The sequence below is a fragment of the Mesoplodon densirostris genome, chromosome 1 (assembly GCF_025265405.1).
Source record: "Mesoplodon densirostris isolate mMesDen1 chromosome 1, mMesDen1 primary haplotype, whole genome shotgun sequence".
NCBI classification, from domain to species: domain Eukaryota; kingdom Metazoa; phylum Chordata; class Mammalia; order Artiodactyla; family Ziphiidae; genus Mesoplodon; species Mesoplodon densirostris.
This window is the reverse complement of record NC_082661.1, coordinates 88,033,439-88,045,758: the sequence shown is the minus strand read 5'-3', so window position 1 is coordinate 88,045,758 and position 12,320 is coordinate 88,033,439. Positions and strand designations below refer to the sequence as shown.

At 33.6% G+C, this 12,320-nt stretch overlaps 1 protein-coding gene across 2 annotated transcripts in view; it reads right to left on the bottom strand.

Moving 5' to 3' along the window:
- The window catches only part of ADAD1 (adenosine deaminase domain containing 1), a 46,284-nt gene that overhangs the window by 30,711 nt on the left and 3,253 nt on the right, over positions 1-12,320 (bottom strand). For both annotated transcript variants that reach the window (XM_060088915.1, XM_060088924.1), the window contains exons 3-5: positions 12,134-12,301; positions 7,384-7,452; positions 2,864-2,989 (exon numbers count right to left, since the gene is read on the bottom strand). In XM_060088915.1, coding sequence (XP_059944898.1) covers positions 2,864-2,989; positions 7,384-7,452; positions 12,134-12,301 — 363 coding nt within the window. The remainder of the gene's footprint in view (positions 1-2,863; positions 2,990-7,383; positions 7,453-12,133; positions 12,302-12,320) is intronic.

Sequence of the window (12,320 nt, the reverse complement as noted above, 5' to 3'; positions counted from 1 at the left end):
ACAATCAATGGATCACTGAAGACATCAAAAAGGAAATAAAAAAATACCTGGACACAAATGAAACTGCAAGCACAATGACCCAAAACCTATGGGATGTAGCAAAAGCAGATGTAGGAAGGAAATTAAAACAAGTCTACTTCAGGGCTTCCCTAGTGGCTCAGTGGCTGAGAATCCGCCTGCCAATGCAAGGGACACTGGTTTGAGCCCTGGTCTGGGAAGAGCCCACATGCCATAGAGCAACTAAGCCTGTGTGCCACAACTACTGAGCCTGAACTCTAGAGCCCGTGAGCCAGAACCACTGAGTCCACGTGCCACAACTACTGACGCCCACACACCTAAACCCAGGCTCCGCAACAAGAGAAGCCACTGCAATGAGAAGCCCGCACACCACAATGAAGAGTAGCCCCCACTCGACGCAACTAGAGAGGGCTGGCGTGTAGCAACAAAGACCCAATGCATCAATCAATCAATCAATCAATCAATAAAATAAATAAAACTATAAAACTTCTAAAAAAATTAGAAAAAACAAGTCTACTTCAGGAAACAAGAAAAATCTCAAATCAATCATCTAACCTTACACCTAAAAGAACAAGAAAAATAGATATAGCCAAAACCTAAAGTTAGAAGAAAAGAAATCATAAAGGTCAGAGCAGAAATAAATGAAAGAGACTAAAAAAAAAAATAGAAAAGATCAATGAAACTAAGAGTTGGTTCTCTGAAAAGAAACAAAATTGATAAACCTTTAGCCAGATACATCAAGAAAAAGAGAGAAGGCCCACATAAATAAAATTGGAAATGAAAAAAGGGAAGTTACAACTGACACCACAGAAATACCAAGAATCATAAGAGGTTACTCTGAACAATTATATGCCAATAAAATGAAAAACCTATAAGAAACAGATAAATTCTTAGAAACATACAATCTCCCAAGACTGAACCAGGAAGAAACAGAAAATATGAACAGACCAATTACTAGTAATGAAATTGAATCAGTAATTTAAAAACCCCCAACATACAAAAGTCCAGGACCAGATGGCTTCACAGGTGACTTCCACCAAACATTTAGAGAAGAGTTAATACCTATTCTTCTCAAACTATTCCAAAAAATTGAAGAGGAGGGGTCACTTCCAAACTCATTCTAAAAGGCCAGCATTACCCTGATACCAAAACCAGACAAAGATACCACAAAAAAGAAAATTACAGACAAATATGCCTAAACACAGATGCAAAAAAATCTTCAGCAAAATATTAGCAAACCAAATTCCACAATACATTAAAAGAAGGATCATACACCATAATCAAGTGGGATTTATTCCGGGGATGCTAGGATGGTTTAATATCCACAAATCAATCAATGTGACACACCACATTAACAAACTGAAAATTAAAAAGCATATGATCATCTCAATAGATGCAGCAAAAGCTTTCAGCAAAATTCAACATCAATTTATGATTAAAAAGAAAAAGACTCTCAACAAAGTGGGTAGCAACAGAACATACCTCAACATAATGAAGGCCATATATGACAAACCCACAGCCAACATCATACTCAATGGTGAAAAGCTGAAAGCATTTCTTCTTATATCAGAGGAATAAGATAAGGATACCCACCCTCACTACTTTTATTCAACATAGTATTGGAAGCCCTAGCCACAGTAATCAGACAAGAAAAAGAAATAAAAGGAAAACAAATTGGATCAGAAGAAGTAAGACTGTCACTGTTTGCAGATGACATACTATATACAGAAATCCTTAAAGACTCCACCAAAAAACTATTACAACTAATAAATGAATTCAGTAAAGTTGCATGATATAAAATTAATATACAGAAATCTGTTGCATTTCTATACACTAATAATGAACTATCAAAAACACAAATTAAAAAAGCAATCCCATTTAAAATTGCATCAGAAAGAATAAAATACATAGGAATAAATCTAACCAAGGAGGTAAAAGACATACTTAGAAAACTGTAAGACGTTAATGAAAGAACTGAAGTTGACAACAAATAAATGGAAAGATATACCATGCTCAAGGACTGGAAGAAGTAATATTCTTAAAATGACCACACTACCCAAGGCAATCTACAGACTCAATGCAATTCCTATCAAAATATCAACAGCACTTTTCACAGAACTGGAACAAATAATTGTACAATTTGTATGGAAACACAAAAACACCCAAACAGCCAAAGTGATCTTGAGACAGAATGAGAAAGCACGGAGGTATCATGCTCCATGATTTCAAACTAAAGTTGACCCTTGAACAATCATATATATCTTCTCCCCAACTAGGTCACAAAAAATCCTTAAGAATAAGAACCAAATATCAAATTGTTTTTGTATCATCTATAATATTCAGAGATGAATATAAAATTCAAATGTGTTTAATTAATGATCAATGTAGAATATTACAGGATAAATAAAAGATAAAATGTAATTGGAATCACATAGTAATATTCACAGGAAAAAACATAGATTCATGATTTTTCACTTTAATCTTTTATTATTTGAAAGTGAAGAAAATATATTAATTTTTATAGAGTCCCTCTCAATATTTGTTATAATGGGGTTAGATTTCAAGCTGGTAGTGACTCCAACACAGTTACTGATTAAAATATTAGGTTATTTTACCATTCTACAGTTCTCTATTGGTTCCTGTTCAGTATACTTTATCTCTACTTTTGAGAATCTTTGTGTTTAATGACCCACACCTACTAGAAAAGGCCACTTCAAATCAATGCAGCACCACCGTCAACAGGGGCAAAGGTAGTTAATTAAAATATTACTATAGCATAGTTCAGATCATTAAGTTACTTAATAGTTTTTGTACAAATGAACACATCCCAAGTACTTGCACTTACCTCTTTCAATTATAAAAGCAGCTAATGAGTTGCCACATTTCAGATACCCTGAATGATTAGAAATTAGTTGATAAAATGTTTCTTCAACAATCTGTGAAATCTTTGCGAACTGAACATGTCTCCCTTCTAGAAAAAAATATCAAATGCATTATGAATTTGAAGAACACTGTGCTTTCTCCCAGAGGTCTCTATTATTCCTCTTATAACCTTTCAATTGAATGAGTTAATTTATAGAGATATGTAAGCAAATTTGTAATTTATGTCATGATTGAGATTTTAAAGTATTCCATTCTAAAAGAACACAAGTTATTGAGCTTTTTGGATAGATTATTGTAAAAAGATGTACAAGTATTACATATTAGAGGATTACTAATTTATAATTGATAAAACTTTCAAAAGTCATACAGGACACAAGACAATTCTCTGTTGTATGGGACTGTCCCACATTGCCTGACAAGCAACATCTCAATGAATGCCAGCAGTCTTCCCCAATCACTGTGACAATCAAAATATACTCCTAAGTATTTGCCCCACTGACAACCACTGCAAAGCACTAAACACTTAGACTCTTGATATAGTTCCACGTTTGCACTAAAAAAAAAAGTCCCAAACTTTGAAAGGAGATAGTCTGAAGTAATCAGGATTACCATAGAACAGTTATAACCAAGAATAGACATCAAAGGTCACCCATGGACCTTTTAAAAAAAATGAAAGACTTGAGGTTCTGAGATAGGGCCCTGGCCATCTGTTGCTTTGTGTATGTATGCTTGTATATCCCCAGGGAAGAATCATTATTCTAGAGAACGAGAGGTTGCAGAATCACTTAATATAGTATTTCTCAAAGTTTAGTTGTTCACTAAACACTGATAGTTCCTGTTAGTTGCATGACAGTTGCTAAGTAGCCTATCAAGTGGTTCGCAGTCCACTATATCCTCAGAGGAAAAAAGTAAATGAAACAATTTTGCTCTCATACCTTGCATATATATGAATTGTATAACTATATTTTTCACAGAAATTCTTTTTACCTGCTTAATAATTATATTAAAAAGGCACATAAATGATAAAAATTTAACGTTAGTACTCTCAGCTAATACAACTCATTTCAGTTAGGCCATCTACAAGTTTTTACTTATATTTGTTAAACTTGAATTTTTCTTTGTTAATATTGTTAATGCTCTCTTAGCAAAAACATTTAAAGTCACATCAAAAAGAGTTAAAGAACATCATAAACAATTGGAAGAATGAACTACTTGCTATATTCTTTTATCTAACCACAAAGCATACAATGAGAAGGTGCAAATTATTGTAAGTGCATGCTAGCATACATTTCATTTAAATTAGTAAAACCATCGTGTGGTGTAAAAATTAGCTTTTGGTGTTTATGCAGTAAAACTATGACTGAGAAGTACTCAACAACTTGGCTCAGCTTATTAACAAAAGCTTATGATACAGGAGAAGCATATTCATTTGATGATATTATAAAGTTAAACGTTTTTTTTCCCACTGAAACAGCAATATAGAGATGTACATTCAGAAGTCTCCCTCTCCAAATGCAACCACTATTACCAGTATGGATATTTTGATAAACAAAATATACATCTAAACATACACTACTTTAAAAAATAAAAACTGGGGCATGCTAAAATCCACTTTGCATTTACAGTAAGTTCTCTACATACAAACCTTCAAGTTGTGAACTTTCAAAGATGCAAAGGTGCGTTCACATCTCCAATCACGTAAGTTAGTTCACGTGTCTGTCTTTACACTGTCATGTGTGTGCATCCTCTACAAGTGGTTGTGCTTTTGTGTACTTTACTGTACAGTACTGTATACAGTAGTACAGTATATTTATTTCAAGCCTAGGATGTCTGGAAGCAAGTGTAAAAGCAGCGGTGATGTAGCTGATACTACTGTACTTTTCAAGGTACTGTATTGTAAAATTAAAAATGTTTTATTTTTTGTGTTTGTTTTTTATGTATTATTTGTGTGAAAAGTATTATAAACCTATTACAGTACAGTACTATATAGCCGATTGTGTTATTTGGGTACCTAGGCTAACTTTGTTGGACTTATGAACAAACTGGACTTACAAACATGCTCTCAGAACAGAACTTGTTTGTTTGTAAGGGACTTACTGTACTTGGTCTTGGGCATCACTCAGAGGTAGTGCTACCCTCCTTCTTCTTAATGGTTCTATAGAATGAATGCACTGTAACTTATTTAATCATGTCCTATATAGTTAGCAATTATTTTGTGCAATGATATAGAATAGAAAAATACACTGCAATTAGTACTGACAGATCAAGAATTATGTGTGTGGCAAGAGAATATTTTGCTGCATATTAAGAACGTTGCACCTGAATATCATAAAGAATGTTTGGAAGTTAACAACATACTGATACAGCTCTTGATCTTAACTGGTGTTGAAGGAAATAACAAATGTTGTGAATATAATCAAATCTTAGTTACTAAATGTATCTCTTACTAGCATGCATATGAAGGAATAAGGAGCAAGTGCAATACTGTTTTTCCTATACATGTGCGCTGGTTGCTGAGGAAATAAAATGTTCTCACAAACTACTGGAAGTGAAGGATGACATAAAAACATGACATACATGATGCTAATTAACACCATTTCTTCGATTTCCAGTTGCTAATTTCAAGTGATCTTTAGTATCATAAGTAACCTGAACCTATCTTCAGAGCAAAAATATCACTATATTAAATGAAGATACACTCCAGTAAAAATATGGCAAAGTAGACAGGCTGCGAAATGGTGATACCCTCCATAACTAGCCCAACAGGACCTGTTCAGGAGATTTTTATGTATCTCAAATCTTTTTTTCTTCAAAAGTGATAACATCCAACTCCCGTGTTTACCTATAAGCCTGATAATGATGTCTGTTCTCCATTTCCTGACTAAAAGAAAACTGTCAAGTTTTAACTTTTTAACTCCTTACCTGAGCCTACCAAACCTGACTCTACTCATGTATTTCTTTAAACATACTGTTAACCACATATTCTTTCTTCTGCAAAGATTGATCTGTTTTCTCAGGGTAACAGTAGTCTATATTATTTGCCAACCCGGGATTCTTTCTAACTATTCATTAAAAATGTCCACAGAGGCTGAAAAGAAAGACTAGAGTCCCTTCTCATATTAAGAAATCATTGCTGTTGGACTGATCACTCACTGTCCTTCTGTTCATCAATTCCTATGACTATTAGGGTAAATGACTATATTTGACTGACTATATTTAACTATTGGTAGACTTTGCCTTTTGAATGTGCCTATTTTCCCTGGTCTGGTCGTTTTACCCCAAACAAGCACACAAATGTAGCTTTTTTCTGTCTCAGAAAGACAATGGAAAACCAAACCTGAAAAGGCATAAATCCTAATCCTCAGACCTGGAAAAGACAAAGAAAGAAACGCTGCTCTTCACTTTAGTTGTACAAACACTCTAAAGTCTGAAGTGTTACTACTATGTAGGCAATGTAGAAATTAAGGATAATGTCCTGCCTTTCAGGGGATTCACAATCTAATGGGAAAAGTATACAATAATCCACATAATGTTGAATATAATAAAATGTTAAAATAATAGTAGTTACTATTTAGTGAGCAGATACTGTGTGCCAGGCACTGATCAAGTTTTTTTTACATGCATAAATTAATTTAATCCTCACAATAACCCTATGAGGTAATTATTGTTGTAGCTATTTTATAGACAGAGAAATTAAGGTGTACAGAGAAGTAACTGGTCCTAGGTCACATAACTAGTAATTTCAATTGCAGTTATAGTTTTCTTTGGGCTTGAGTGACAAATAACTAACATTAAAAGAAAGTGAATAGATTACTTGAAATGAATACCCCAACCATCAAGCACCAGAAAGCCACTGGATTTCATTAATGACCAGCCCACCGAAGCAAAGAGTTCTCAAAAAAGCAGTTATATGATATTGATAAGCCATCTCTTTATAGGAAAATAACCACTTCTTCAATAGTTCCTCTCCAATTTTATTATCTAATTTTTAGCAGAGTGTGGAAGGAAATACTCATCTTTGTTGAAGTGTGAGAGGTTTGAATAATAAAATACTAATGTACATTTTCATACCTATGCATATTTTAATTATATGCTGTTATAATTTTTAATTGGGTTAATCTTCTTTAAAAATTATCATAGGGGCTTCCCTGGTAGCACAGTGGTTGAGAATCTGCCTGCTAATGCAGGGGACACTGGTTCGAGCCCTGGTCTGGGAGGATCCCACATGCCACAGAGCAACTAGGCCCGTGAGCCACAGCTACTGAGCCTGCATGTCTGGAGCCTGTGCTCCGCAACAAGAGAGGCCGCGATAGTGAGAGGCCTGCGCACCGTGATGAAGAGTGACCCCCGCTTGCCACAACTTGAGAAAGCCCTCGCACAGAAACGAAGACCCAACACAACAAAAATAAATAAATTAATTAATAAATTCCTACCCCCAACGTCTTCTTAAAAAAAAAAAATTATCATAAAGGACTTTCCTACCATAATGTACTTTTGAAACATATACTGGTTCAGGCGAAACAATAGGTTCTGCAGGGATAGGAGGGGGACCTGTAAATAAAACAAAAACATAAGGAAAAATGAAACATCAAATGTTCCAAAGAGCAGGTATCATAATACTATGTAATAAAACAGCAATCCAAGAATGATTATCTTTTCTGTATACTTCTGCCAACTCTAGGCCATCTATTATCCATTAGCTCAGCCTTGCTAAATGTCTTTCCTATAATGAAATCAATTCTATGAACACCAAATACCTTTCTGGGTTCCCTACTCTTATGCTACTATATAGCTTGCTTTGTAACAGATTCAACATTCTGAAAAACGGTTAAAATGAAACCCTGTTCTAAATGCCGAAGAACAATTTTATATTTACAATAATACTAGGTAAAACATTTAAACTTAATGTTCTACCAAAAATTTAGTAAGTAAAAAATTACCATTTTAATGCTATTTTATCAGAGTAGTTTGTAGGGGAATACTTCATTCAAAGTTTTCTAAGCTTTTAGTCCCATTCTTTGCAATAGCTTTCCAATTTGGTTCCCAAGTTGGGAAATCCAGGAAAAAAAGAAAAGAACATGACACTAAACTAAAGGGATAAAAGATCAGGAAAGCTTAAATGAGAAGGGTCCAGGAGCAAAGGTTCAACTAAAGTAGTCAATATCTCTCAAGAAATCATTCATAAAGACAAAGAAAGAAAACAGAACTGCTTACTCTGGACCTCATTTTGAGTAAAATGAGAAACTCGTTGTAACATAGAAATTAGCAAAGAAAGACTGACAATGTCATCTTGGGGTTCACATTAGTTAAGTAAATGTTGACTATAGTTAGATATATACACTCTGGACTTTAAATAAGCAGAACTTTAAAAACTCAGAGAAAGATGGATTTTTTCCATCTACTCAGTGAGGATCAAGTGAAATGAAAACTAAAGATATTAAATCCTGTTTATCAAGCACAAATGCTTTCAATAAATAAGAAAATGTGACTGTACAAGTTGGTCTGCATTTTGAAACACCATATACAGACAGAGTAATCTTGAAAAAGATGAACAAAGTTGGAGGACTCACACTTCCTGAATTCAAAACTTAATTACAAAAGTTACATTAATCAAAACAGTGTGGCAGTGGCATAAAGACAGACACTTATAGACCTATGAAATAGAATAGAAAGTGCAGAAATAAATCCTTACAAAGGTGGTCAAATGATTCTCAACAAAAGTGTCAATACCATTCAATAGGGGAAAGGACAGTCTTTTCTACAGATGTTGGAAAAACTACATGATATCCACATGCAAAAGAATGAAGTTGGACCCTCAGCTAACCCTATATACAAAAATTAACACAATATGGATCAAAGACCCAAACATAAGAGCTAAAACTATAAAACCTTTAGAAGAAAACATGGGCAAAAAGCTTCATGACACTGGACTTGGCAATGATTTCTTGGATCTGATGCAAGGCACAGGAAACAAAAAAAATAGGCAAATTGGACTTTTTCAAAATGGAAAACTTCTGTGACTCAAAGGCCACTATTAACAGAGTAAAAATGCAAATCACAAAAGAGGGGCAAATATTTGCAAATCACATATCTGATAAGGGATTGCTATCTGGAATATACAGAGGACTCCTAAAACTCAAAAGAAAACCAAACAATCCAATTCAAAAATGGGCAAAAGACATGAGTATGACATTTCTCTAAAGAAGATATACAAGTGGGCAATAAGCACATGAAAAAAATGCTCAACATCACTAATAATTAGGGAAAGCAAATCAAAATCACAATGAGACATGATATCACACCCATTAGGGTGGCTACTATCAAAAAAAATGAAGAATAGCAAGTGTTGACAAGGATGTGGAAAAATTGGAACCCTTGTGCACTGTGGGTGGAATGTAAAAGGGTGCAGCCATTACAGTAAACAACATGGCAGTTCTTCAAAAAAATTAAATACAAAATTACCATATGACCCAGCAATTCCACTGCTGGGTATAAAACCCGAACAATTCAAAGCAGGGTGTCAAAGAGATATATGTACACCCATGTTCATAGCAGCATTATTTACAATAGTCAAAAGGAGAAGCAACCCAAATGTCCATCAACAGATGAATGGATAAACAATATGTGGTATACACATACAATAGAATTATTATTCAGCCTTAAAAAGGAAGGAAATTCTGACACATGCCACAACATGGCTAAACTGGCTAAGTGAAATAATCCAGTCACAAAAGAGACACATACTGTATGATTCTACTTAAATGAGGTACCTAGAGTAGTCAAATTAATATAGACAGAAGGTAGAATGGTAACTGCCATGGGCTTGGCGGAGGGGGGAATGCGAGTAACTGTTTAATGAGTATAGAATTTCAGTTTTGCAAGATGAACAGTTATGGATGTTGGATGCACAAAAAAGTGAATGTACTTAACACTACTGAACTGTACACTTAAAATGGTTAACTTGGTAATTTTTATGTTTTAAATACATGCATTACAAAAAGTTTACGTTACTTTTACCACATTATTGAATGATTTTTTAAGGGGTATTGAACTAAAATAAACACAGAGCCAGATTCTTAAATCACTGTGTGAAAGAGTGTTAGATTTTCAAAACCTAACATATCATTAATCATACTGCTCTTGAAGAGTCAGAGCAAAAAAGTATTTATATGGTTAACAAAAAACTAAGAATATACTTTTAAAAACACCATGTATAATATATGAAAGAAGATATACATGAAAAATAATTCTGATGAGTTCAGAATTTTGAAAAACTTAAAAATAAGTTTCAAAAATTTTACATTATAAATAGGGAGGAGACTAGAAAAACAAATATAACATTAATAGCAAAGAAAAGAAATAAATACTCAATACTTATCTTCCATATCCCTTCACAAGAAAAATAAATAGTTAAGCTCAGCTGTCTAGGACAAACATTTTAAAGAAGAAAATGTAGTTCATTATAAGGGAAAAGATGACCTAATTGAATTATTTCCAGGCTCTATGCCAAGAGAAAACCTTTTATTAAAGAACTCTTAGTCATCATTAAGGAACTATTGGCACTTTTTGAGAAAACAATGGTGAATATAAAAGTGGCATCAGTGCAGATGGGTAAATGCTACTTTAATTTTCACAAAAAAGGGAAAAGATAAATGTTTAGAAACTAAAAACTGTGGCCCACAGGGCAAAAGATTTGCTAGCCCTAGATAAATATTGAAAACCCTTAGGGGAAATGCATTTTTCATGAGAAGCCAATCATAAATATCATTTTCTGATAATTAAAGTAGATGCGTGGGAAATTCTGTAGATATATTTTAACTTGATTTCAACAAAGTATTTTAGTTCCTTGAGGGTACAGAATGGGTCTTACTTGATTCTAGATTCCTAGTATTTACCACAGTCCCTGGAAGTTATCACAGTCCTAGTATTTACCATAGCACATCCTCAAAACATAGATTTATTGATTTGAATGCATGTGACGGGTGGAAAGAAATGGGGAAAATATTGCTGGGGACATACCTAGGTGGGTTGATAGCTTATAAAATAATCACATATAAAGAATTTCCATTGATAAACTGCCAGCATGGATAAGACACCAAAATTATCATACCCAGCCCTAAAAAATTAATTAATAAATCTAAAAAAACAGTGAGCAGAAATATGAAAATTAACAAAATACTTTCCTAAGTACTTATTTAATCCAAACTATGACAAACTATCAGTATTTTGAAAACAATGAGAAAGACTACACATCAAAACTTAATAATGGTTTTAATTAAACAACAGAAAAATTAAAATATATGGAATAAGAACTGAACTTAGAGAAAGAACAAAACGACCTTAAGGAAAGTATTACAAAAGAAATATTAAAATTAGTAGGTTATAAACAAACAAAAAAAGCCCAGTCATAAGGTGATTTGAATTTAACTAGAATTTATTGTCACTGTTTAAATCAAATTTAAATGTTTTTCTTTACTAAAGTTGCCTCATTTATAGCTAAACCAAAATGTAATCTAACATGAATGAATATTGACAAAAACTGGTTACTATGCTAACATATATTTTCCTCAAATTGATTAATATTTAATAAGAACCACTGTCATTTGATTATGTTACTGTTCACCAGGCACTGGTTATAAGCTTTGCATCCATTATTTACTGAATCCTAATGACAGCCATAGTAGGTATGTATCCTTGTCTCCATTTTTCAAATGATGAAACTTAGGCTTAGGCGGCAAACAACTTGTCTTGTCCAGGGTCAATACTCAATCCTGTGCAATCTAATTCTGGACTTTACACTCTCAACCTATTTGCTATGCTACCTTAGGACCTTATTTTCTCAAGTAACCCTACCATTATCGAATTTAACATAGGCAAACGTCACAAAAATTGCATTAAAAACCTCTACATATTAAGTGCACAGTGTTAAGTTCGTAATAAGAATCCAATAAATTACAGAGAAAGCTAAGTTTCAGGACTCAAACCCATCTACAATCTGACAAGTTATCAGACAGTTCAGCAACATGTTTACATCTTTGGTGTTGAAATATACAAGAGCATTTTAACTACTATTAAATAAGTCAGCAATCAGCAATGGAAGAAAATTATTCAAATCCTGCTACTTCTATCTTGTAGTTGCCAAGTAACTCTTCATTGACATAAATCTTTCAGGTGACTCTTTCTGGAAAATGATACACTTTACAAACACTACTTTATAATCAAGAATATTTACCTGATGTTTCTGAAATTCTTGGTTCAGTTTCTTCCAATTGTAGAAGCTCATCAAGAGCTAATTTTGCTGCATTGTATCTAGACTCCTTTTTATTTTGTCCCAGTCCAGTCTTGTATTGAATACCATCCACCACAGCACAAAAAGCAAAATATGGTCCTATAACATTACCTTGAAAAATAACTCAGAA